General features: G+C 39.6%; 1 protein-coding gene and 1 long non-coding RNA gene across 32 annotated transcripts in view; one reads left to right on the top strand and one right to left on the bottom strand.

Moving 5' to 3' along the window:
• Nucleotides 1–3,430, bottom strand: part of Lcorl (ligand dependent nuclear receptor corepressor like) — a 172,509-nt gene extending 169,079 nt beyond the window's left edge. For 3 of the 28 annotated variants that reach the window (XM_016000186.3, XM_016000183.3, XM_016000187.3), the window contains exon 1: nucleotides 3,017–3,381. In XM_016000186.3, coding sequence (XP_015855672.1) covers nucleotides 3,017–3,173 — 157 coding nt within the window. In that variant the 5' untranslated portion in view covers nucleotides 3,174–3,381. The other 25 variants (XR_013042883.1, XM_042285972.2, XM_076546261.1 and 22 more) reach the window with 23 other exon arrangements.
• Nucleotides 3,431–3,538: 108 nt separating this feature from the next.
• Nucleotides 3,539–26,050, top strand: LOC121832758 (uncharacterized). Of its 4 annotated transcripts, XR_006076471.2 has the most exons (7): nucleotides 3,539–3,910; nucleotides 4,832–5,079; nucleotides 6,180–6,289; nucleotides 7,529–7,626; nucleotides 18,608–18,701; nucleotides 19,256–19,411; nucleotides 25,912–26,032. It is a non-coding gene; the product is annotated as an uncharacterized LOC121832758 (long non-coding RNA). The 4 variants fall into 4 exon arrangements; XR_013042888.1 differs by having other exon boundaries at nucleotides 3,539–5,085; XR_013042887.1 differs by lacking the exons at nucleotides 18,608–18,701; nucleotides 19,256–19,411 and having other exon boundaries at nucleotides 3,539–5,079; nucleotides 25,912–26,050.
• The last annotated feature ends 1,119 nt before the right edge of the window (nucleotides 26,051–27,169 follow it).

The raw sequence follows: 27,169 nt of genomic DNA on the forward strand, positions 1-27,169 counted from the left end.
TAAACTGTTTTAATAATATGAATCGTTAGATACTAATCATATTATTTATTCCATAAGAACTCAAAGCTCAGTGTCATTCTAGTCAGTAGATACTAATGACATACTATATAAAATATGAGACTGTGTCTATTAATGCTCAGTATAATTCTGTATACTAGGACTATAGTCCCCCACCCAATATGCACTCAAGCATTTGTTACATGAGGATACTCTTCTAGTAGAGGCAAACGACAGAAAGCCCTTTATAAACAGAGCCATCAGTTGGGACAAAGCAAGGACACTTCTGTAATTTAAAACAAAACTAGGAATGAGTCAGAGGAGTAGATCTAAGGCAAAGACATAAGTCCCAGAATTATAAGGAAAAGAAACATTTTCCCTTTTCAATTACTATAATCATTTGACGACAGTGAAGATAACTTTCTTCCGACAATTTTCAGATATACATGTCAAAAGATCAATCATATTTAAGTAGTTAAGTAAAGAAGAGAGATTTCAAGAAACTTCATTAGAGATTTAATACTAATTAACTACAACCTGAAGATGCTTATGATTTCCAACTCTCTTGAAAACCAAGACTTCCAAATGATTTTCTTTCTCAGAAGCCAGAGGTTTTATAAAAAAAAAAAAAAAAAAAAAAAAAGTATTTCAAGCAATAAGAGCACCAACTATTCACACAGAAAGGTATACATTTATACATCTACACTGTATATATGTCACACACATACATATAAGAAACAGGAAAAGTTTTTCTGCAAAGTACACATCATAGCTTAAAACAATGACTTTTAACACCTATTCACACCACAATTAAATATGACACCAAAAAACCTCAATATTCTATTTAGAAGGGTTTTGTAACTTAAAAATAACAGTGACAAAAACAATATATGAGATGGATCTTAGTAGGTCTGGACAAAGAACTGGGACTGTGTGAGACAATTCCCAAAAGATGGCTGCTGCCCAGGGAAACATTATTTTCATGTACAATACAATATAGTTGTCTATAACATTGAAAATGTAATACAGATTACATGAGATATTCCAAAATCTAGCTTCACTTCCCGTTAATTTGTTTCACTTAATTAAAATTTGACTTTCAAAAGTACATATATTATTGTGATTCAAAACCGTATTTAAATGTAGTTCAAAGGCACAAGATGAGAAAAACATCCTTACATTCTGTAGAACACAACTCGGCCATGGTCATCTTCAAATCACTGTGTGCCTTATCAAAACTCAGCACAGTAATCCTGTGAGCCGGCACCGCAATGCTAGCAGTGCTATTTGGTGGACTCCAAGGGAACGGACTCGACAATTTCCAGGCCGGTTTTCAACGGCACAGATCTTCACATAAGAAACTGTCAAAACGGGTCCACTTCGAATTCATGAAGTACAAGCACTAACACATTTAGTATCAGGTTTTGTTTTTGTTTTGTTTTGTTTTGAGATAGCCCCCTCATAACTTTGTCACAGATCATACCAAATACATACATTTTATAGAGGTGGCACGAAAGAGTAAACTGCTTAAATAAACATCAAAAATGTTCCTAAATCAGTGCATCCTCCTTTCGGTTTTCCTATATACATCCTATTCTGTGTATGGCACTGATATAGCCTCTGGTTTAATCTACTATGATCTTTTTCACTTGTGAAAACAAGACAGACCTTAAGCCTCCAGCCAAACAAAACTGAGAGGGGTGGGGTAGGGGGACAGGGCGCGAGGTGGCGCAAGAATAGATGAAAACAAGGTAGGAGAGTTGCCTTCCCAAGGAACTGAACCGACTCAACTCCAAATACTGACACCTACTCGTCAGAAAAGAAAACCGAGGCTACCATCCACTCCAAGCACCGACCAGGCTCCATTCCCACCTCTTCCCCGGGAATGCTACCCTGTAACCCCTGCCGCAGCACGCACTCTGCGGGCCCCTCAACCCGTGCTAGCCCCTCTACTGCACTGAACCAACCTGCTGGCTAACAGCGGAGGGGACACGTCTCACTCGGGGTGGGGAAAAGCGGAGACCGCAACAAGGTAGGGAGTCCCAGTACTTCCCGCTACCCGGAGCAGCAGCACACTGAATGACAGCCCGGAGCGCGGAAGTTTGAAGGAAAACCAGTCAGACCCCACCGAATCGGAAAACTGAATTGCATTTGAACAGGAATGGGAGGTGGGGAGGGCGATGCGCGTCCATCACATGACAGCTAAAGAGGACCAGAGTCGTCGGGGCGTCCTCAAGGAAAAGGGGTAGGGGGGGTGGGGGAGAGCCGGCATGGGGAGGGTGCCGTCGTCATAGCAACACCCCCCATCCGTCCAGACTTCCAAAGAGGGAGGAAGAACTTCAAATCCCAACCGTCAGCGCTCGAGCGGCTCCTTCTTAAAGGGGTACACACAGATCCGAGGCCGCGCGCGAGAGGGCAGAGGCGGCCGCCCCCCCCCGCCCCTCGGGCGCCGCCCCCATCGACCCTCGGCCCTTGGCCGCCCCCGCCCCGCGAGCGCCCCTGCAGCCCCAGGTCCGGGCGTCCTGGGAACTCGGGCAGCGTCTGCTCGGCCAGCCCCCCCCACACCGGCGGCGGCAAGAAGGGGGTGTGTGAGCGTCCGGCGGGGGCGCGGACCGACCCGCCGCCTCGGGGTCCCCTCCGCCCCGGCTCCGAGCCGCGGTGACAGAGGGGGGACCGGCGGGTGGCGACGGGCAGCGCGGAGTTTCGGGGCAGCGCGAGCTGGCGAGCGGGCGGGCTGCTTCCGCGGGGAGCACGGAGAGTGGGTCCGAACTAACAGTTCCTCGGGAGCCCGGAGCCGGGCAGGTTGGCAGGCGGGCGGGCGGGCGGGCAGCCGGGCGCGGATCGCGCCGGGCCAGGGAGCCCCGAGACAAAAGGCGCCGCCGGGGCCGCCGCCGCCGCCGCTCCCATCGCTCCCCATTGAACTGACCCGGACCGGAGCTCCAACTACACCCCTCAGCCACAAACTCCTCGGGCAGCCGCAGAGCGGCGCGGAGCCCGGCCCGGCCCGTGTCTCTCTTACCTACACAGTGCATGAGGCGGTGGCGCCAAGAGTCGAGTTCCCGCCGGAATCCTCTCCTCTCCGCCGCGCACCGAGGGCTCCGGCACTGAGCGGCAGCGGCGGCGGCGGCGGCGGCAGCAGCGGCGGCAGCGGCCATTCTCTCTCTTCCCTTGTCCATCTGCGTCCCGCGTCACGCGCCCTCATTTACATACGAGCGGCGCAGGCACGAGGAGGCAGGGGCGCGAGCCCTCGGCGCGAGCCCCGGAGCGCGCGCCCCCCGGAGGGGGGGGGGTTGGTTGGTGGTTGTTGATTGACACGTGTCACTACCTTCCCTCGGCCCTCCCCTCCCCCCTCCCACCGCTTCCCTCGGGGAGAGGCGGGGAGGGAGCGCGGAGAGAAGGAAGCAACCTGCCGCTTCCGCTGACCCCGCCTCCTTATCCACTCCCTTCCCCTCCTCCCCCCGGAGTTTACTCAGGCAAGCCATTCTGCTCCCGCCGTCCGCGAAAACCCTGAGCGGGAGCGAGAAACCCCGAGGCCAGCCAGGAACCCGCGTGCTGGAGGAGCGGACTAGCAACGCCTCCCCTTCTGCCTTCGCGTGGGGCTCTGGAAGCCCGCAGACTTCATTTCCCAGCCTCCATTGCGCGAGGGTCCCGAAGCGGAGCTCCCAGGCGCGATGCTGTGCACTCTGGGCTTTGTAGTCCATTCGCGTCGAAGCGCTCTCTGATCGGGTTCGCACTCCCCAGCTGGCAGCCTGGCCCTGGGCTTGAAAAGCTCGGCTTGTGGTGGGGTCAGCCTCTTACTCCTTCCACCCAAATGCCTTGCCCCGGCCTATGTTTGGCTTCCTCAGGTTCTGCCTGGGGAGTTCGGTGGGAAACCTCAAAGCGTTGGCTGTGTCTTGAGCGGCCAAGCTGCTCTGTAAGTGCTAGAAACTTTTCAGGGTCATTGTCATCTATCTTCACTCCTCAGGGAAAGGGCAAGCCAGTCCTCTGTATTCAGGGAAGGATGTTCAGGGACATCGGTTTATGAAGCGAAGAGGGGAAAAAAGTGAGAATATCTGCAAAGATCGAGGAAACGATAAAGGGACTTTCCACGATAAATAATGGGTATAGCTGGCTAAGAACTCCAGGAGGGAAAATTTACATATTCCCAAAACATAAACTCTTGGAGGATTATGACTCACTGAGACTTTGGTGCCTAGACATCTTTTTTTTTTTTTCTCCTGCCTAACCTTAATACAGTGCGTGGCATGGGATTTGGCACTTTGTAATTGTTAAGGATGGATCCTGCGCTGTTCTAGAGAAAATTTCCTTGGAGAGAGGAGACTCTTTTGATTAAGTATATACTTAAAATTACTTTTTTTTTTTTCTCTTTTGCACTAGAGCCATTCTACATTTATTTTTGTATAGTCACCGGGAACTAAAAGCTGGTGAGCCATCCACAGTTTACAGAGAAATACTGTATGTTTCCCGGCATTTATGCTCAGCTGTGCAGAGAAATACATTTTAATCCTTGGGAACTCATAAATTCTCAGTTCTGTAGTACCCTCTATTTTGGTGGCATATTCTTATCTATCATTCTTGCTTCTTTTTATGAGAGAGTGGTTTTTGCTCAGCGTTCCCTCACTGGTAAAAATGTAGCATTAAATCTTCATCCAAACCTTTTGAATGTGAACTTTGAAGCCATGTGTGGTAGTGGATGTTTGTAATTAATCCTATCGTTCGGGGCCAGAATAAGGGTTATGTGTAGAACAGAGCTAGACCATGTCTCAGTAACAAATTCAAAATAAGTGGTACAGTACAGAACTTTGTTTTTCACTATGTAATCTCCATACTTCAGAGTGGGAAGATAGAAGAATTGTTCCATGTCCATTCAAGTCTCATCAGCCACCATGACAAGATGGAGATGACAGAAAAATCATGTCCTGGCTCTCAGAAGCTTCTGACCAAAGTAACATTTCAACAAAAGCATGTGATCATGCTAACTTCAAAGGAATGACACATTAAACAACTTTGAGAGCCTAACAAACCACGCCAAAACTTCACAGCTTAAAATATCAACTATGGGACTATGAGCTGGCTCAGTAGGTAAAGGTACTTGCCACAATCCGGAAACAACGTGACTTTGATCTTTGGTAAACCCATAGTGGAAGGAGAGAACTGACTCCTCCAAGTTTTCCTCTGACCTCCCTCCACACACATATTGCTACACAAACATGGGCACTCACACACACGTGTGCATTTACATGCACACAGACCAAATAGATAAAATGTAAAAAAACATTAAACAACTTTAGTTAATGATTCTATGAAATAACAATTTGTCGTAGGCTTGACTGGACCTTTATGTGTCTTTGACTGGGACTTTGACAGCTAGACAGTTGCTCTTCTGAGTGATCGCTGGTAGCCAGATCCCAGAAACCAATATCCCTACTCTTCAAGGGGCTACCCATGACTTGTTCACATGGTGGCTGTCACGGGATTCCAAGAGCAGCATGAGGGCTAGCCCCTTTTCATAAGCATTTTTAAAGTCTCAGCATGGATCATATTTCCGTCTCAATGGCTAAAACAAGCAACATGGCCAAGCCCAGTGTCAATACGGGTAATACATTATGCTACACAATAGGAAGATGTGTAAGTCACATGAATAGGGGTAATTATATGTTTTTCCCACATAAAGGGGAAATGCAAAGAGGAATAGAACAAATCTCTATTTGTGAGAAAAGAGGAAATCATGACTATATATAATGACACGTATAAATGGAATTAACTTTGGGAATCAGTGTTGTTGACAATAGAATCTTTCATAGCAAGTATGTCAGCAGCTTATCATCACCCCCATAAACATCCAGCAGTCAAGTTTCACTCTAAGTATCTGGTGTTATTCCTGCCACTCACATGACACTTAATTGTTATCTATTGATTTGATAGATACTCAGAATATCTATAAAGCTAACGAGAGAAAGAGGGTAATATCCAAGATTGTCTCCTACACTAAAAAGTCAGCTGCAACAGACTTTACTATAACAACAGATGTATGATATAAAGATATTAATATTCTGTAAAAAGATAGTCTTGCCCTATGTACTTCCTGTACCTATTGTATCATTCATTCCTTGTTATGTAACAAATCAATCTTTAACAGTGCTGTAAAAGCACACCATTCTTTACTACTCTTAAATTTACAGGTCAGATGGGCTGTTGTGCTGATCTGGCAAGGCTCTGCAAATCTTGTCTGGGATTTTTCTGCCACTGCTGGAGCTTATTTATGTAGAGCTAACATGTGAAGCATAAGAGGGTAAGTACTAACATCCACGCGTTCTTTCTGTTTGCTTGCCGGTCTTTTGTTGGCCAAAGCAAATACAACAGGTAAACTCAGACTGTGAGTGGAAGGGGACTAACAAAGCAACCCCAGAAAAGTGTGAATCTGTTAGGGTCATTCCAAACTCCCACGAATATCCACCCAATTTCACTGTTACCCACTGAAAGCTGAAAGTACATCTGTGACTTCTTATACAAAGCGAAACCGGCTGGCAAATCTCTGATGTATTTATTTGATCATTTAGCGATCAAATTTAAGGTACATTTTAGGAAAGCATGATATAATGAAGATAAAACAGTAGTTTGCAATATATTTCCACAGTAAAAGAATAAAAAACTGCAGAATAATATCACTAAAGTCATATTTTTTTGAAGTACTAACCTAAAGTGAAAGGGCATTCTTTTACTTTATTATAAAAGTAAATAATCAAGCACACTAGTAGGATGGTAAGTACCTAACCAATTTTAAGTTTATCAATATATGTAATGCAAAGAACATACAATTTCATAAAATTGAAACACTTGTGTGTTATAAATTTATAATTATAAAACACAAGATACCTTAATTAATCATAAAAAGCACAATAATACTAACAATCCAAATTTTGAGTATCTGCTTTTAAATAATCACACTTTATTTTATTTCTTTTAGTTCTGAACTATAAAGTATTGCACTGATTGGAGATTTGAAAAAAAATCAAAGACACCTGATTGTATCATTCCGTATTGTATATATGTATTCAATTAGCACTCTATATTAATAATTCACAATTAAAATTATAATCAAAAAGAAAATTCAGAGAGAAATTTGATTAATCAGTTATTGAGGACATGGACCCTAACCCTTGTACACAAACTTTCTGATCAGCCACATATTATTTTAGACATTATGCAGATACCTTAGATTCATCTGTATTCATGAACAGAAGATTTCATAGTCTCCTTTTTTCTTAGGAGAGCATAGACTATGGACAGTATCATATCAGATGTATACATGTAATACATTTGTTATCAATACTGCAGCAGAATCTTAAAGATACATAAAATAGATTATTTTATCTTCTTTATGCATTTCCAAATGCCACCAACAGCTTTTTGTACATTTTGTAGAAACAAGGATAAAATTTTAAAGGAGAATCATAATTCAAGAAACATATACAATGGGGATGAAATGTGTTTCTTGGATTGTAATATCTACCTCTTTCCTATCCTACAGCTAACCTGAATATACAATAAGAACAGGCTTAATATCTACTTCACTTCTGTCACACATCTCCATGTGGCTTATCAAAAATTTATTCCTTCTCCTTTGAAGTAAGTACAACTATTGTGTATTTTAAAAGCATTATTGATATATCCTTTTATCTTCATAACAAATATCAGTTAGTTAGACATGATTTTTATTTTATTGGTAAATTTCGATGATAAACTGCCAGTATAACCAATACTGAAATTAGGGTGAAATATTTCCAATTTTTAAAAAGTAAAATGATAGGCCTCTGAGATTGGTACTTGATTTAATACCAGTTGCTATCTTCTTTCTCTTGCATCCAGACATGATAATAGGACCCGGTGTACCACTGCCTTTTCTGTCCATTAGGAATCACTCCCAGGGATTAATGCATTATTATCACTTTCATTTTCAGTCCTTTAATAAAATCTCCATGTATTAGAGGCTCGATAATGGCAATTTGATCCAATTTAGTAGAATTGTATGGCTCAGTATCAAAGTCAAATAAAATGTCATCTATGGCCCCTAAACTATTAGTTTAGAAGAAATAAAGATTAAATGGGTCAACTCATAGATTTACAGATAGGGAAACTGGGATCCTGAAAGAATAAGCAATTTATGTAGGTCACAATGCTTGCAAGTAAGATACCTAATCCAGAGTTTGATTTCCTTATTCCTAATCTTGACTTTTTGGGCTTTTTCTTTTGCTTCATTTTTTAGAATTAATAAGTGAGTACTCTATTTACATCATTTCCACCCATCCTATTCCTCCTTCCAGCTCCTGTGCTTCCTACTTCTTCTCAAATTCATAATCTCTTCTTTAATTATTATTATTATACACATATACATAAGTGTGTATAATATCTATACATGTTTATGATAAATATCTGCTCTTCAATATATCTATACCTTTACTGAATTCAGTTCCAAACCCTGGACTGCCTTCATTTTGTCTATTCCACAAACATATTTGTGTTTCCTTGGGCATCCCTAAGGCATTTATTGCTAACTATCCTCTCTCAGTTCATTGAGTTCTTTGTTCCTGTCTTCTTTAAATGCTTTGAAATCTTAGATCAAATTCATAGTTGTACTTTTGAATTCTGTGTCCTGGGGTTCACTGAAGTCATTGCCATTGGAGAACATTTCTATAAGGCTGATGGATTTGGGGGGAGAACATGTTGTCTTGGTCCTTCAAATTGCTTGTGTTTTCTCTATGTGACCTAGGCATGTGGACTTCTTTCGTTGGTTATGTGTCTGATGTGAGATTCTGGCATGCCTCAGACTATGTGGGCACAGGAACTGTGCATCTGTAGCTAGGCCTGGAAGTATGGAAATGGTGTGGGTAAGTTTGGTTTTCAGGGACTCACTGGAAAGCGCTGTTTCAGGATGTATGTGACTGGAGCTAGGCCTGGTAGTGTGGGGATGGTGCTGGTAGGTGAGTTTCTGGGGAATTCACCAGACAAGGCTGGTGCTATACCCCAAATGCTAGGCCTGTAAATGTAAAGATGGTACAAGCAGCTTGGCTCTTGACTTTTTTTTTTTTTTTTTTTTTTGGCTTTAATAAGAGATATCTGTTATTCCATACTGTTCCCTTTATTAATTCATTTGCCATAACCTTAAATGAGCACTTTGATATATTAATATTAGAGAGAGAAAAGATAAATTGGAGCAGGTAAGTTAACCAGCATTATGCAGCTAGTTAGTGGTGAATTTAGAATTTGAATCTCCATCCTTTCAAATGTAACTCTTACTTTTCCTTAGAGAACGGGGAAGAAAATGGCAGTTATTTAGAAAGGAATTCAGGAATGTGAGCTATATTTGTTTTTAGGGAGGGGCTGCTACTGATCCCACTGTGTTTTCTTAATGACACACACAATTTTGTCCCCTTCCCCAGCCATTTACTTCTCCTTCAGCCCCATGGTTTTTGCTAGGCCCCTCCCCTCTGTGCTTCCTAGCTGAACGATGATTACTTTTTTCCTGCGCTTTCAAAGCCCTTCCTTCAAACTTCTCACAGGTTTTAGTCATATTCTCCCACGTATCAAAGTTATTTGGTGGCATACTTCCAGCTGTTTTGTAAGTTATGACTTCAAAGGCTGGGTGTTCACTATCCTTGTGGTTATTGTTCGAATCTGAAACGTCCCTTCTAGGCTTGTGTTTTTAAATGATTGGTTTGTAGTGTATGGCACTGGTTTGAATGTGTGGAGATTGAATGAGATGAGGATTATCTGGCAGAAGTGGTCACTCAGGTGGGGTCAATGAAGATTGTACCTGTTCCTGGATTTGACCTCTTTTCTCTGCTCCCCATCTACCCACCTACTGCCACGTGAACAAGTTGCCCCAGAACATTCCCAGTACCTGAATGCTGCCATGGCTTGCTCACTGCCGTGGACCACAGCCTTGTGAATCCAGGGAACTAGAGCATTCCTCCTTTAAGATTCTTCTGTTAGATATTTTGCCACTTAAAGTTACTAATATATTTATCTACCTGCATCCTACACTTACTTGATACAAACAAGACTCTTTATTCGTTGAAATGAGAGAGCAACAAATTAGAATTTCACTAAGTAAACAACAACATGGAAGATATTGAACTTCTTTCATCTTTACCTACCCATGTCCTCAAGACCTCCTCAAAATCCAGACTTCTTTGTTATCCCTCATATTGAGAGAGTAGCAGAAGGAGTTGACACGACCACATACTAACTGGACTTATATTTGAAAGGAGAGAGTTAATACACTTAACCTTTTATTTTTCTTTTTTGGATACAGGGTTTCTCTGTGTAACTGCCCGGGCTGTCCTGGAACTCACTCTGTAGACCAGGCTGGTCTCAAACTCACAGAGATCCACCAGTCTTTGCCTCCCCAGTGCTGGGATTAAATGTGTGTGCCATCACTGCCCAGCAATCTTTTTCATTTAAAATTCCTGATATAAAACTGGGGTATAGTTTCTTTTTATGTCATTTTACTTTCTAAATGCCTCGATGAAGCAGAAATATGCACCATTTATGGTCTGACAGCTATTTTCTAATGCTTTTGATAAAAGAACTTGGCCTTCGGTCTCCGATTACTCTGTGAAAGAACTGTACAGAACGTTTATGGGTTTGAGGCCATTGAGGTCATGGAGAATGGGGCTAACGCACACTGAGAACAGATTCCGAAGTGAAAGTTTGCTGATTTCTTTTCAGTTTTACAAAACATGTAACTAGATTGGTACCTTCCAGGGAAGCTGGAGACCTTTTGAGGAAAAGCTCAACAGTTTTGCAGAAAAGACAAATGCTGACATTTGACTGTTCTCTGATGGAGAACTGGCCTTGGTTTGATCCCACTTCAGTAAAGCCAAACAACAAGCAGATGTCAAAACTTCCTCACTTACGTAGAGCTTGCCCTACACATTGAAGGACTTTAGTCATACACATGCTCTGCCGTTTGTAGAAAATATCCAACTTGAAAGACACGAAGAGAACAAAACAACAGATAAAAAGAATTTGGAGAAGAGTAGAGACATTACAGTGAACAGAAGAGAAGTTCTAATTATGACTAATATCATCAAAGAGAAAAGACACTGTATCATTGAAACAAGAATTGCTTTGAATGGAGATGCTATAGCAACAGTGAACAATGAGAAAACAAAAAAAAATGGAAATTAAAAAATATGCCAGGTAAAATTTAAAATTCAAAAGGAGCATGGAGAGATAAAGATGAGGAAATTTCTTTGAAGTAGCATTTTTTAAAGAAAGATATGGGATGAGATCACAGGAGATTAGAACATTTCAAGATCAGTATAGAGGGTGCACCATCTGATGGCCATTAATTTTAGAAAGGCCACATACAAACTGAGGGAAGGGCATTATCAAGGAAATAGTGAAAGAATTGTTTACAGAGCTGAGAGAAATGTACCTCTGGATTAAATAGTTTCATTCTAAGACACATGATAATAAAAATGTTATATCCTATAAATAATGAAAAGATTCTTGAAACTTCACAAAAGGAACAGGCTTCTTAACAAGCGATAATGGAGCAATTTCTTTGAAATTATGTCAGAAAATGATCACCAATTTAGAATTCTAAGATGTGTCTTATCAATAGTCAACTGTGTGGATTGCTTCTCAGGACTGCAAAGTCACGTAACATTCCCCTTTCAGAATACTGCTACAAGACAGGCTTCTTTATAACAAAGAGGAGGAGCCTAGATGGTGATACCATGCTTAGAATTTTCAACAGTGGGTGGCTGAAGTGGAAAAATCATAAGTTCAATATCATCCTGGGCTACAGATTAAGACTGTCTCCAAAAACAAAGCAGAGAGGACAGGTGATCCAGGAAATATGAATCTAATTTAGGAGAAAGGCTCAAATAATCCCAAAGTTGAGAAAGGACAGAGACGAGTGCCAGACCCAGAAAGCAACAATTCCACATGCAGGTAGGATGGTAGAGGGGAACCCAAGAAAGAATTTCCTAAGACAAAATTTAACAGAAATGGTATACCCTGGGATAGTTGAAAATTGGAAGACTACTGGGAAGATCAAGAATAATAATTAGCAATAATAGCAATAAATCCATGGGTAATCTAGAAAATAAAAAGAGTCTCAGTGCTTTTTTGTAGGGAGCCGCCATTCTAAGATGGCGCTGGCTTCCTGGTAGCCTAGCTGTAAACAACTCCATATTTGGCTATGATGCACGAGTATGGTAATTGGCCTTATGTCCTCAGCCTATCCCGTGGCTCCCCGTGTTCGCATTCTGGCGGGACCCAATCACAGTACGGCACGTTTGCCTGATTCCCTATATAAGCAGCTGCAGTTTAGTCCTCGGGGCCCCTCACCTCCCGCTCTCCCTTAATCAAGAGGCGCTCCAATAAAGTGTGTTCTGAGAAGGATCCTCGCATGGTGGTCATTCTTCCTCGCTGGCCGAGGAGCGCGCCGCACTTTTTTTTTTTTGCTTTTTCGAGACAGGATTTCTTTGCCCTGGCTGTCCTGGAACTCACTCTGTAGACCAGGTTGGCTTTGAACTCAACAGAGGTCCGCCTGCCTTGCCTCCGGAGAGCTGGGATTAAAGATGTGCTCCACCACCGATTGACTTATCTTTTCTTACCCAGTGCCGGTGATGGTACTTGCCATAGAAGAATGTCAATGAGTGCTTGCTGGATGGAAAATGAGTGAATAATATAAATAAACAACTTTCAGTTTCCCCACAAGCACCCACTGCATTGACTTGAACATGTGAAAAAGCTGTTGCATGTGTAGGAATCGTATAAATGCAGATTGTTTACTTAATGATGTGTTAAGTCTATCAATTCCTCCAGATTAATTAGGCTTCTCATCTCTGAAAGATAGGGGTTAAATTAAAATTTTTCATCAGAGAAAAGAACTTATTAAAAATTTGGAACAAAAAATCCTAACTGGTGTCATTTGCCATAGACTGGCTCCAGGAACTTGGAGTGAACCTGTTTTAACTTGTATCTTCTGCTTTCCTCCTGACTGTTTCCCTTTTGGGTTACTTGCTCCCATATTCTGGTAAAGGTAGCCATGAATAGTTGCACACTTAACCCCCTAGATTTACAACACTACTTTTAAAGTAATTACTCAAATTGCTAGAGCTGATTTACCAGTTTAACCAACTTTATCAATTTCTTGAGCCAATTATTGTGACTGTGGGAGTAGAATATTCTGATTGGTTGAATCTGGGTCATATGCTAAGCTCTAGCATCATGGATCAGCTTCATTCAAAGAACATGGACTCAAAATAAAAAAGGGAGAAATAACAAGTTATAATTATCAGTAAAAAAAAAAAAAAAGAATACAGATACCAAGACAGTCAAAAACAAGTAACACTATTTCAAAAAATAGTGTTGTCAACGTGACAGGATCTGGAATCACCTAGGAGACAAATCAGCACAGCTATGAGGGATTATTTCGAACAGGCTAGCCTCTGGGCATGCTTGTGAAGGATTGCCTTGATTAGGTTAACTGAGGTGACAGACCCATATTAAAAGAGGCAGCACCACCATCTGGATGTGAGTTTTGAGCTACATTAAAAAGGAGACAGTGAGCTGAGTATGAGCTCTCTGCTTCCTCACTGCCCATGAAGTGTGGCAATCTGCTTTGAGCTCCTGTCGCCGTGATTTCTCTGCCATGATGTACTGTCACTTCCACTGTAAGCTAAAATAAAGCTGCCCTCCCTCAAGTTATTTTTGTCAGGTGTGGTGGTTTGAAAGTAATTGGCCCCCATAATCTCACAGGGAGTGGCGCTATTAGGAGGTGTGGCTCTGTTGGAGTGGGTGTGGCCTTGCTGGAGGAAGTGTGTCACTGTGGGGGCAGACTTTGAGGTTTCCTATGCTAAGGATACAGCCCAGTGTCTCAACTGCCTACAAGATGTAGGATTTTTAGCTACTCCCATACCACATCTGCATGCTACGATGCTCCCCATCATGATGATAATGGACTGGACCTCTGAAACTGTAAGCAAGCCACCCCAATTAAATGTTTTCTTTATAAGAGTTGCCACAGTTATGGTATCTCTTCATAGCAATAGAAATCCTAACTATGATATCAGGTCAGGGTATTTTATTTCGGCAATAGCAACTAAGACATTTTATTTCTCCAAATAAACCATTCAAAATGGAAACAGTTATGGCATATCTCTGTCTCATCTCTGAGCATTCTAACTACTGTGCATTGTACATGATATTTGAGAACTGTTCATATTCATTAGAAATATTATGTAAGACAGAAATAAATGCAACCTGGGATTTTAAATTTTCTTGTAGCTGCCATTAAAAAGTAAAGTGAAATTAATTTTAAGAATTTTTTATTTAATCTCATTCCTCCAGAAATTTGTCATTTCAGCATATAGTCAATATAAAAGTTATTAATGAAATACTTTTCATTCTCTTTTCTATGGTGCTTGAAATTCCATGTGTATTTTAAATTCCAGAGAGTTCAACTTAGATTGGCCACATTTCATAGTCACTATGCATAGAGACTATTCGACTGGGCAGAGCAGTTCTGGACCATGGAAGCCATTATAAACTACTAGGCAGAGTCCTCATTTTCTCCACTCTTCAACCAATTTCTTATCTTAAAAACCCCATTCTACTCTGCTTGCCTTTCTTTCTTCAATTAACTAGGATACTGCTAATGTATTCACAGAGTTGTAATTGGGAAAATGGAATAACGAGAAGTGTTTGCATGTTTTCTACTTTTCAAGAATAAGAACTGAAATGAAATGGCAAGTAGCACTGAACCTTTAATTCAGCCTGAATGACAGACAGCAATGTGAAACAGATGATCATATCTTGATGACAAGTATGGTACTACTTGGCAGGAATAAGTGAAGAAAGAATTTGGCTTAGTAGCATTAGATAGCTGCCCAGACAAATTCTACAAAGAATAGGAAGAGTTAGAAGAATCAAGTTACTCATATGCAGTTAATGAAAGAATTGCATCATGCACTTGGGGAACTCTCAAATACTAAGATAGGGCACACCTTAGCACACCATTATTCCAAAAATGTGTCAGGCTTGCAAGCACTGGCTTTGAGAAAAAAAATCCTCACAAGTGCTTTTCTGTACATTAAAAAAAATAGGATTGCTTTCTATTATGTATCCCTAGATTCAAATGCTTGTGTGGTACTTTGGGAATTATGCACAACTTATTGCTGAAATAGCATTTTCAAAATACTGCTCTCAAGCACTTATTGAGAAAGATGAAAAAGCTAAAATAATACATTCAAAATGCCAAGTATTTTGGGATGGGTTTTTCTTGATTTTTTTTCTCAATTCAAACTAAACTACAAAAAGGATTGAAACATAATATGATTTTATTTTGCAAATCAGTATGATTAGAATTTATGTGCAACTATAAAACTATTCTTTTACACAGGCATAATGTATTACTGTAAGCTGGGTGCTTTAACCTCAAAATGTCAATATTTAAGATGTATACTTTATCATAAAATGTATTTTAGACAGAAAGTAACATTTATCACTTAAAAATTCAGTAAACATTTTGGTCACCTGCTATAGGTCAGGAGCTGCACTCTCATCAATTTGATTGGATAAAGAGACACCTAGGGTGTTAGGTATACCATTGAGTATGTCCATGACGTGTTTCCAAAGATCATTTGCATGTGGGACAGCAACTGATGTTCTTCTATCCCGTATGCTGGAGACCTGGAGGGGACAAAGCAGAGGAAGGGAGAAGTTGGTTACACCAGCTTATTCTCTCTTTCTTCCTTTCTTCTTCCCTCCTTTTTTCCCTCCCCCATTCTCTGTTTCTCTCCCCCCACTTGCTGCCACAAGATTAGCTTCTTTCTGTGATGTTGCCTTGCCTCAGGTCCACACCATTGGAGCCAGCCCATTCTTGTGGTCAGGAAGGACAGCCATATTTGATCACACCCCCAAACAATTTGCACATTTCATGCAGCAGCCTTCATAATGTCTCTCATTAGTTATGGATTTTGGTTTTACATGTTAGCAAGCTACCTACTTCCTCTTCTTTTTTAAAAAAAAATACCACAAGAATTTATTGATGTAATTAAATTAATGAATAATTAAGCTGGTCATAATAATAAAACTCCAAATAACAAACATAACAAGAAAGACATATCTAGGAATCACCAGGTTTACATGTTGGCCAGGAACAAGGTAATTATATCCTTTAAAATATCTTTTCATAAGCTACTTATTTATTTTAAAAGAAAAAATACTTTTTGCCATATTGGCAAATGTGGGTTATACCAAATAAAAAAAGAAAATAACCCTAGTACCACCAAAAATTGGGACAAATAACATCCATGCCCAATATGATACTCACCACAGTGAAGGTAATTGCAAAGAGACACCAACCAGACAGAAATGGAACATCTTACAGAACAGACAACCTGCCTCTTAAAAGATTGTTAGAAAAAAAAAGAATGACTGAGACAGAAGGCAGTATGTACATTCAGTTTGTACACTGGTGAGTTCAACTGGAAAAGTAGACAAATAGCTATATAAGACATTCATTATCATAAGTGTTAACTATAGTTGGATATTATTTAGCAATAAAATGTTTCCTTGACTTTTTAAAAACTGCATTTTGTAAGAAAATATGCTTTTTCTCTTTCCTCTCTTATTGAAAATAATTTTCTTCTCATATAATATCCTGATTATGGTTTCTCCTCCCTCTATTCCTTCTAGTTCCTCCCTACCTCCCTTCCCATCTAGATCTACCCCTTTCTATCTCTCCTTAGAAAACAAACAGGCTTCTAAGGGATAATAATAAAATAAAAGATGCAAAAAGAAACACATTGGAATAAGACAAAGCATGCCTATCACTATAGTTTGTGTCATTATTTTTGTGCATGTAAAATAAATTTGTGATTGTTACGGGCTAAAGCCCTCCCCATGTTCATGTGACTTTCATAGTCTACGTACCTCAGACTGTGACTCTTTGGAGATAAGACTGGTAAATCAAAATGAAGTCACTGACTATGTCCTGGTCCAGTATGACTGCTGTCTTTAGAAGAAGAGGAAATTTGGATACACAAAGACTGGGAATGTAAGCCCATCAACAGCAGACCATTAGACTTGGTGAAAGGCCAACCATCCCCAAGGCAAGGAAGGAGAGAACCTTCAGAGGGAAACCACCTCTGCTGATAGCTTCACCTTGGACTTCTAGGCTCTAGACATGTGAGAAAAGGTTCATTTCTGCTGTCATAGCAGCACTAGCAAACCACAATGAAATTTAAGAAATTTATGATTGGTTTAAATCATCAGTGTATGATTTAACTAATTATGATTTGTTTCACTAACCACACAAGGTGTATTTAATGCTCCATTTATCAGGACAAGTTTTGTTGTTGTTGTTGTTGTTGTTAACTTTTAATTTTAGAGCTACCCTTACCTTTCCTCTCTACTTGCTCTTTCTTACCCACCCCCTCATTTTCACTTCTCATCTTCTATACTTTCACATCCAGTCTTTTAACCTTCAGCATCCACTCCCTAGCCATATTTAATATTTTTAAGGCTGATCCTATATATTGGCAAACAATAGATGTTTACATCGTCTGATGGTGTTCTCCAAATAGTCAAGTAGCTTATTGTTCATTTTCCCAAGGTTCCCAATTCCCTTGTTACCTTCATGCATTATGAATCCTAACAGAATCTAAATGATTTTGGAGGGTGTTTACAAATCTCATGAGTTTTCTCTTTCCCCGGAAGACCCATCTGGCAGCCTTCTTTGTCATCCAGGGAGATGATCCAGGTACTTCTCCCTGCCCTTGCCAAGCTTGTCAGAAGCCCTTACTCTTTGAAGCCATGCCTCCCCTTCCCCCCTTCATGTAGTGGGAACATACCCTGCAGACATTTTCTGAAATGGTTGCCTTGAGACGTGATGATGTCAGTCTTTCTGTTTTAAATATCTCTATTCTACCTTTACTCTTAAAATTTGTTTGTTTAAGAACTTTGAGGTGTGCTGTGCCATGTCTGCTAGCAACCTGAATAGTTGAAGTTCTGTGCAGTTTAAATTTTTCATTCCTTTGTAAGACCATTTAGCAAAACAATCCCTGGGCCCTTTTAAATATTTATTTGGAATTTAATACTATATCTGAATAAATAAGAAAGTAAATAACTCATGCACTACACAGAATACTTAAATAGAACTTTCAGTTTGAGCAGTATATTTCTGCTCTGGGAAATTCTCTTTTATTTAGAAAGCTCTTTCCCTTCCCTCTTCTTCCTTTCCTATATTCCTATCAGGGATTTAATCTCTGGCTCAAAATCTTTTCTCTCAATGTTTTTATAATTGTCCTTTTTCTACATTGTGAAAAAAAAAAACCATTGTGTTCCACATAGTAATGACTCTTATTAGTTCAAAGACAGGCTTTTACAATTCATTCATACATTGCTTATGAAATGATTGTTCTTTTTATAGTATCACATCCTTGCTTTATGTCACATCTTCCTGATAAACATGCCTGAGGATAGTCATTAAACTTATTTTAAAGTTACCTTCTCTATCCTCAGTTGATTCCTCTGGGATCCTACTGTCTTCTATTAAAAAAATCTTCTCTCATGTTCTTGTTTACAGATTCATTCAATAGCTGGGGAACTTTGTTATATATGTGTATGTTTAATAAGGAAGCATTGTAAAACCTGGGAGGAAATATTGTTTCATAGACTGGGTAAGTCAGCTTTCTAACATTGTAACAAACATCAAAGATGATCTACTTAGAAAGAGAATAGATTTATTTTGGCTCACAGTTTTGCAGGTTGCAGTTCATAATCAATAGGACCCATTATTCTTGGCTCCAAACAAATTGCACATAATGATGGGAATGCATTGCAGAGCAAAATGCTGATCTTATTATCAGGAAGCAGCACAGTAAGGAGGGGTTCAGGTCCTATCATCCCATTCAAAAACCTGCTTTCAGTGATCCAAGTAAAGCCTCTTACCTGGCTTTACTTATTAAAATTTCTACTGCCTCCCATAGCACCACCCTGGAGACACAGCCTTTTGGTAACTAGAGCACTTTTTCAAACTATAGCACTGGCCTTTTTTACTTTCAAACTATAGCACTGGACTTTTCACTTGGCAATCTCTCCTTTTGATTTGTGAACCAGAATGTGGAGGCCTACATATCACTGTAATTCTGCTCTGTAATACTTAGCTCCCAACAGTGATGACTTATTACAACATCAAGTCGTTCTATGTCTTTGTGTCTGTCTTCTCTCTCAGCTGGGACCTATTTGTTTCATGGGTTCAAGAGGCCTTGGCTTCTGGTTTGAAATAAGGTGTATGTATTTTCCATATGTCTCATTCTGGGATTTGTGACTAATGGGGCTCTTTCTCATCATGAAGATGACAGAAGTACCTGAAGGCAAGGAAGACAAGGTAGGTCACTTAAAAGCCTCTCCTTAGTCACATCCATTATTACAGTTACTGACTCACATTCCATTACTACAGTTAAGTTACACTGCCAAGCCCAAAGATAGTGAGATACAATGTACATTCCGCTTGTGATAAAATCTGGCAAGTACTTAGACAAGAGAAGAATTGTGAGTCAACCATGCAGTTTTCTACAGCTACCAACAATTGTGTTTAATTGCCATGGTTTCCCTTGAATCGCTTGTTCAATTCCATTGGAGAGGAACACTAGGGGAACACTAAGCCTCTTATTTTAATAAATCATACATTTGAGAGAAGGAGTTAAGAACACAGAATAATAAAGCAGTAGCCTACCAAAGCACCTTATATAAGCAGGAACTTGTTAAAGGTATTCAACAGGTAATAAATGAATGAAATGATGGTAAGAAAGACCTGTGAGGTAGCTCAGCAAGTAAAGGTAATTGCTACCAAACCCGATGACCTGAGTTTGATCCTCAGGACCCAGTTTGCCGAGGGAGAGACCTGATTTCTGCAGGTTGTTCTCTGATCTTTACTTTTTGTGCTGTGGTATACACAAAATTCATTTTTAAAAACTTGCATTTTAAAATAATGTTTGCAATGATCTGACACTTTAAAAGTATTTATGCTTTTTATCCCAAATACTTTATACATTTTAGAGTCATGAGTATAAATATATATTATTTACCCTCTATTAATTCTCCTACTAAATTCTGGAATTATTCATGGGACAAATTCAGTTTTCAACTTTACTTTATACATCTTCATTTTTTTCCCTCTAAAACTACTACTTAGGATGGTTGAAAAATTAGATTCAAGTGCACTTGTCATAGACTGCAATAGGAAATGCATCATATTGGCATGTTTTAAAAAATAAAATTGTATTAGCAATCTTACTTCAAAAGAAAAAGAGATTGGCTTAAAACACATGAAAAAGGCTAGCCACTTTTTTTTTCTGTACTTGCTGGACAACGTTTACTGGCTTCAGCTTAAGCCTGACTTCATGAACACTATAAAATCAAGGCATTTGCCTGAATGATTTTCTTCCCTAAAAAGTTTAAAAAGATTATTAGATAAAATATTGTATTTAAAGTAACTCCTTTGATTAAGCTTCTTAGCAGAGATGAATAATTTCTAAAGCTTTCAGGTCAAAGGTCATGGATTCCATTCATGTATGAAGCCAAATGAATAGCTACTCCAACAACCTTGGTTTGACTTAATTTTTCTTTGAAGTCTTTTCTGTTATAAAATGATGCATTTGGTAATTCCATGATTTCAGCAATGTCGATGAAATGTATGTTTCTATGGCTACAGTGGCATATCCATTCTGAAGTATAGAATTTGACTTCACTGTCTCATTTATTTAGTTGAAATAGTTTTCTCTGTTTGTTGGTGAGAGATTAGTGCTGGATGGCCAACGAGTCCTATAGTCACGCCTTGACATGATATACCATATTGGCTCCTGGGCTGTTAATTTCCTGTCATTTTTCCCCTCCAGAATGCAAATTTTGATAAGTGAAAAGATTTTACAGATAAGTTTTTGTTGTCATGGAGTGTTTCAGGTGTAGAAACTTTTTAATTTCAGAGTTGGGGGCTTAGGAATGAACTTACTATCCATTGAATACCAAAGTACATTCAGACAGGCATTTAATCTCTGATTCTTTATTTTGAATGAATGGTTCTATGTTAACTACAACACCTGTTTTCATTTTCACATTGTCTTCTCCCTGTATGTCTCTAATTTCACATGATGGTCTTTATAATCTTTTACTATTACACCTGAAATGACTGTTTAAAAATAAGGTCACATTTTGAGGGCTGGAACTTCAATTTATTTTTTTAAGGAAGCATAGCTCATGCTATGACAAAAATGTAAAGTAGGGCATGGACACAAGAATGGAAGTAAGTTCAGTCAGGAAAAGGCCCTTGTTACTCTACCTGAAATACACAAGAATTGGGAAGGATACCCTTTCTGAGTAGACATATGTCAGGACCCCCAGCAGAAGAGCAGAGAAAAAGTTGGATTTCAGTGCCTTGACACCTTCATATGATGTCTTTATGAAGTACATAAAGAGCCCAAAGTTAACAGTGGTGGAGAGACAGTGATGGAAAGATACTGTTTTAAGAGTGTTAGCAAGGACAGGATTATGCAAATGTATTGTTTTTGGTGAGAGTGGAGCAGAGGAGGGACAGACACAGCCATTTATTCAGTGTTATCTGCACATACTGGTGCTTTGATGGAAACAGATGTACAGTGTAGAACAGAGTAGAGTGAGCGCCTTCCCTCTCCTTGTCTACTTTTGCTAATTTTCTGTGCACAGAACAAGGAGTATTTAGAGGAGATAGATGACAGAAAATAGACTCCCTGTCATGTCTCGAAGACATTATCTTGGGGCAGGTATCCTTTTCCTCTGGTTCTTTCCATCCCCTCTTCTCTAATGTTCCCTGGGCCTTGGGTGTTTTTGTTATATCATAGATGTACTAACTGGGGCTGGTCACATATTCCCCACATTTTGACCAGTTTGGGGATCTCTATAGTAGCTTCCACCAGCTGCAAGCAGATTTGACATAACAAAGGCAAGGTAGTTAAGAGAGGAAATTAGTCTTGTAGAAAGACAGATATGCATTAGTTTGGATGCCTATCATCTGAACAGTTAATATTCTTAAAAACAGCAAAATAAAATGACAAGGTCCTGTTGTGATTGGCAATTTTATGTGTCAGCCTTAGTTGCATTATTTGAACATTATTTCTGGGTGTTATTAAGAGTGTTTCTTGATGTTATTAGCATTTGAGTCAGTGGACTTGGTAAAGCAAATGATCTTCTGTAATGTGGTATGAGATTGATGTATGAGATCACCCAGTGTGTTGAGGGCTAGAACAGAGAAGAAGGAAGAGAAAGGAAAGATTCCATTTCTTTACTTGTTTAAGACTTAAAACTTTAGTCTTTTCACCGGGCGGTGGTGGCGCAAGCCTTTAATCCCAGCACTCAGGAGGCAGAGCCAGGCAGATCTCTGTGAGTTCGAGGCCAGCCTGGACTTCTCTGTGAGTTCGAGGCCAGCCTGGACTACCAAGTGAGTCCCCGGAAAGGTGCAAAGCTACACAGAGAAACCCTGTCTCAGAAAAAAAACAAAAAAAAAGCACTTTAGTCTTTTCTTGTCTTCGGATTGGGATTTATACTCTTACTATCCCTGGTTCCTCTGCTTTCGGATATAGAAAGGAACAGCATTACTGGATTTTCTGAACCTCCAACTTGTGGATAGCAGATTGTGGAATCTTCCAGACTCTGTAAGATACATGCTGTGCATGCACTTATAGGTACATGCATAGAAGAGATAGATAAAGAGATCTATTTGTTCATCTTCTTTGGATAACATTGATTTATATGTTTATATTTGACCATAAGAGGCAAAAGTATATGTTCAGGAGCAGATGCTCCCTCTCCAAACTTCTGCATGCAGTACATAAGTATGTGCTTTAGCCCAGCATATCAGATCTTCTTCTCTGGAATTTTAACTCACTAGGGAGTGATGGATAGAATCCATGGTTAGTTAGAGATTATTATTTGTGGGGAATTTGAGGCATGAAAGCAAGAATTTGTTTGGAGTGACATAAGGCCAGCATCCTTGGCAGCCTGGGCCTATAGTAGAGATGCAGTTCTCCTTGGATTCTGCTGATTCTCTTGAGATTGCTCCTTCAGACTTCCTAATGATTCTGAGTGCTAGCCATAGAGTCTTAGAATCAATTGATTTTCTACTTAATATAGGAGTTTGTTTCTTTTATTTAGAAAGATGGAGGAGGATGAACAGAGGCTGCAGTGGGTCAATAGTGACTGACATTTCAGTCATGATGAATGAAAGCAAAATAGTGTGGCAGTCACACAGACATGTCTAGATTCAGCTGGATAAACAGAGGAAGAGGTCAAGAGTGAAGGTAGAATATGTTGTTATCCACCTAGATTTGATCAAGGCAGTTATGACAGTAGCTGCTTTTCTGGAGAGATAGAGTAAAAGAAAGAAAAAAAATCTTCAGATGAACATTTGGGTTTTGCTGTAGAGACAGAATAGAGAAAAAGAGTGAATAATACTTGTGTTGTAGGCACAAAGATGTTATAGTTCACTTGAGATGTTAAGAGAAATTCAAGGTGAGCATTGTGACTCATGCTTGCATTTCCAACCCTTAGCAGGATGAGTCAGGAGAATTACCACAAGTTTAAAGCAAGCTTGTGCTACAGAGTTAGATCCAGTCTCAATAACCATGTGTGTGGGGAAAGGGAATGTATGAATGAGAAGTCACCGAATGGTGGTCAAAGAGAGGCTAGCTGCCATGCTAGCTGTTTATGTACAAGATCCAGACTCAGGCTGTCATGCTTGTGTGGCTGGCATTACAGATGCAACCATCTCTATAGCTCAAAAATAAAGAAAATCTTAGACTATTGGGTGATGCTCTGATGCTTGTTTATTTGTTTATTTTTCCTTAATAATTTTTTCACTAAGCAGAATCAATAATCATAACTAGCAATCTATTTGAAAGCCAAAAATATTGAGGTTTGTTATGAAGAACCAGAGTTAACTAACTTGCTCATGAAGAAATAGATATCTAAATATGAATAAGATCATTGTTAACATTTTTATTGGCACATATGACTTGTAGAGAGTAAAGGGCTTCATTCTGACATTTCCTTATATGCTTATAATACACAGTGATCACATTTACTTTTCCTTTGCTCTTTATTACCTCAAGCTTTACCTTCTTTCCCCTTCCACAGCCCTAGGAGTTCCTTTTTCACTTTTATGTTCTATTACTCATCCCTTGATTCCACATATGAGAAAACACGTGATCCCTCTTGTCATTGGACTGGCTTATTTCACTTAGCACAATAATCTCCAGTTCCATCCATTTTCCTGAAGATGTTGTAATTTCATTCTCTCTCCTCTGTCTGTCTGTGTGTCGGTGTCTGGCTATCTGTCTGTGTATATTACTTCTTTTAATCCTTCATCTGTTGATAAGCTTTTAAGATGACTCCATAATTTGGCTATTGTCAACATTTTTGAAGGAATAAAATTTTTAATATTTGCTTTCCAAAAGCTTCTAAAAATATAAAACAGATTTTTTAGTTCAAAATGCTTTAGGATTCTTGGACCTTTCTGTGCTTATAAAACTAGGTCACTGAGTAATGTTCAAGATCTTTTTCTGTTCTTAAACTCTAAGAAAAGCTGTTGATATTTGAGCTAAAGAGTTGTATTTTTATCTTGAAAATGTGATAAAGATGGCAAACTGATTTTTGCCCTGAGAAAAATAGGCTACTAGAGAACTTTGAGCCATGATATTCTCCAAACTATTTAGCTGGTTAATATTCCCATAATATCAAGAAATAATAGAACTTTGGCTCTTTTATGCTCTCTACTTTTTTCTTTAATACCCCCTCTAAGAAGAATTATTTAGGCCACCGAGTGACTCTTAGCACCTTCAGGACCTGTCAGTATGCTAGAGAATTCAAACAATATTTTCCAACCTGTAGAACAATGTGGGTTTTCTTTGGCTTAATTCACTGCATGGCAACATTTCCTGGAATTTGATCCATGAAAGACAATTCTTTATTTAAAGATTATCCTTGAAAAATAGTGTTCACTGTTCAAACACATTTGGGTAAATCTAGGTGAAGCAAAACTGAAAAGAAAAAAAAAACAAACCTAAACTGTCAAAAATAAACACTGAAACAGCTCTTTAGTATTTAGTATTGAATATACATCTACTTTTTCTGATCAACCAGCATTTGGTAAGCAGCTTCCATTGTCCAGTCATGGAAGTAGGTTTTGGGGCATAAGAAAAGCAACTTTTCTCCCCTCAGGGAAGAAGGGCTTGTGAAAATCTCTTAGGATATTAACTACAGAGTTTCTCGCTGTTTCTGCAGCATGCCAGCATTTCATTTTACATTCAGTTGTACTAAAGGTCAAACAAAAGTTGTGTGAATTAAAGGTATAATACAAAATACAATCTCTTTAAATATTGTGTAATTATTACTGCACTGTTTTTTTTTAACCGCAAGAATGTCTTTTCTTCTCTCTTCTCCCCTTTCTCTCTATCTCTTTCCTTCTCCCCTTCCTTTCTTCCCTTTCTCCTTCCTTCTTTTACATGCCTTCCTTTGGGTAATGTAAGACTACACTGACAGATCAATTCCCTGGATATTATTTTTGTCAGGGCTTCCCTAAGAAGTCCAGATGTTCATGCATAAGGCCAGGATAAACAAGCAATGAGGTTGACTCAACTGATGACCTTACTTATGAACATTTCCTGAGTGCATCCAACCATGGTGAGGTCAGCTCTGGGAACATAGAGGGATAAAGGGAAATGGAGTAATTGGAAGAAGTGAAGATTCTCAATGTCTTAATATCAGCAGGGATACATAAGAACAACATTTATGTTTATAAAACTCCAAAATACCAGTGATCCTATTTAAATCCTAATTGGAGAGATTCTTTTCTTCCAGAGGATTGGAGATGGAGTGGGGAGATGCCACCAGGATACTTGCTGTCCGCAGAGCTTAAGGGCGTCAAATATGCTTTTTTATGGAGAAGAACTAAGGAGATGAAGATTTGAGATGGTAGGAACAAGGTAGGAGATGGGCATGTGTAGATGTAACCAACCGTCTTATTAGATAAGAAACACAGAAACAATGTAAAAGAGAAAGCCGAGAGGTCAGAGCTCAGAGCTAAAATCTCACCCTTCCTCCTGCTGTCCCAGCTTCGCGAAAAGAGAGCTACTTCCTCTCGGTTCGTATTTTTAAAGTATGTTGTTCTGCCTTCTCATTGGTTGTAAACCCAAACACATGACTGCCTCGTCACTGTCTGAATGTACAGCCCCCTAGGTCTTAAAGGCATATGTCTCCAATGCTGGCTGTATCCCTGAACACACAGAGATCTTATGGGATTAAAGGCGTGTGCCACCACCGCCACACTCTTGCTATGGCTCTAATAGCTCTGACCCTGAACACACAGATATCTATGGGATTAAAGGCGTGTGCCACCACCGCCACACTCTTGCTATGGCTCTAATAGCTCTGACCCCCAGACAACTTTATTTATTAACATACAATCAAATTAATATTTCAGTACAAATCAAAATAATATTTCAATACAATTAGATTACCACCACAGGCATGAGTTAGGAACATAAGTCAAGGAGCTGTGATGATTTTGAATCTAGAAGCCAAGTGTGTGCATAGGCTAACATATTTCACATGTCAGTGTAGAACTTGATACCCATAGAACCCTCACTAATATTTTACAAAGCTGCTAACTAGATTATAGTGCTTAAGTGGTAGCTGGAAAGGAATCAAGCCTGACGTTAGACCCCAATTCAGGGCCAGCCTGGTCTACAGAGTGAGATCCAGGACAGACACCAAAACTACAGAGAAACCCTGTCTCGGAAAAAAAAAAAGAAAGAAAGAAAGAAAAGGTACTTGACACTGAGCTCTGGGAACCACATGGTAGAAGGTGAGAACTCACTCCTGCAAGTGAGTTTTCTCTGACCTCCATATATATGTCATACTATGCATGCTTGTGCATGTGTGCAAGAGCACACCTATGTGTGCACATGCACACAAATAAATAAATGTAATAAAAGTGAAAACATGTTGTTTTCAAACACAAAAATACGATCATTACTCAAATGATTATTTTAAAAAATATTATGTTTAATTCAAGTCAATAAACAGAAAACAACTTTGTAGAGAAAGTTGTAACAAA

The sequence above is a fragment of the Peromyscus maniculatus genome, chromosome 10 (genome assembly GCF_049852395.1).
Source record: "Peromyscus maniculatus bairdii isolate BWxNUB_F1_BW_parent chromosome 10, HU_Pman_BW_mat_3.1, whole genome shotgun sequence".
Classification (NCBI taxonomy): domain Eukaryota; kingdom Metazoa; phylum Chordata; class Mammalia; order Rodentia; family Cricetidae; genus Peromyscus; species Peromyscus maniculatus.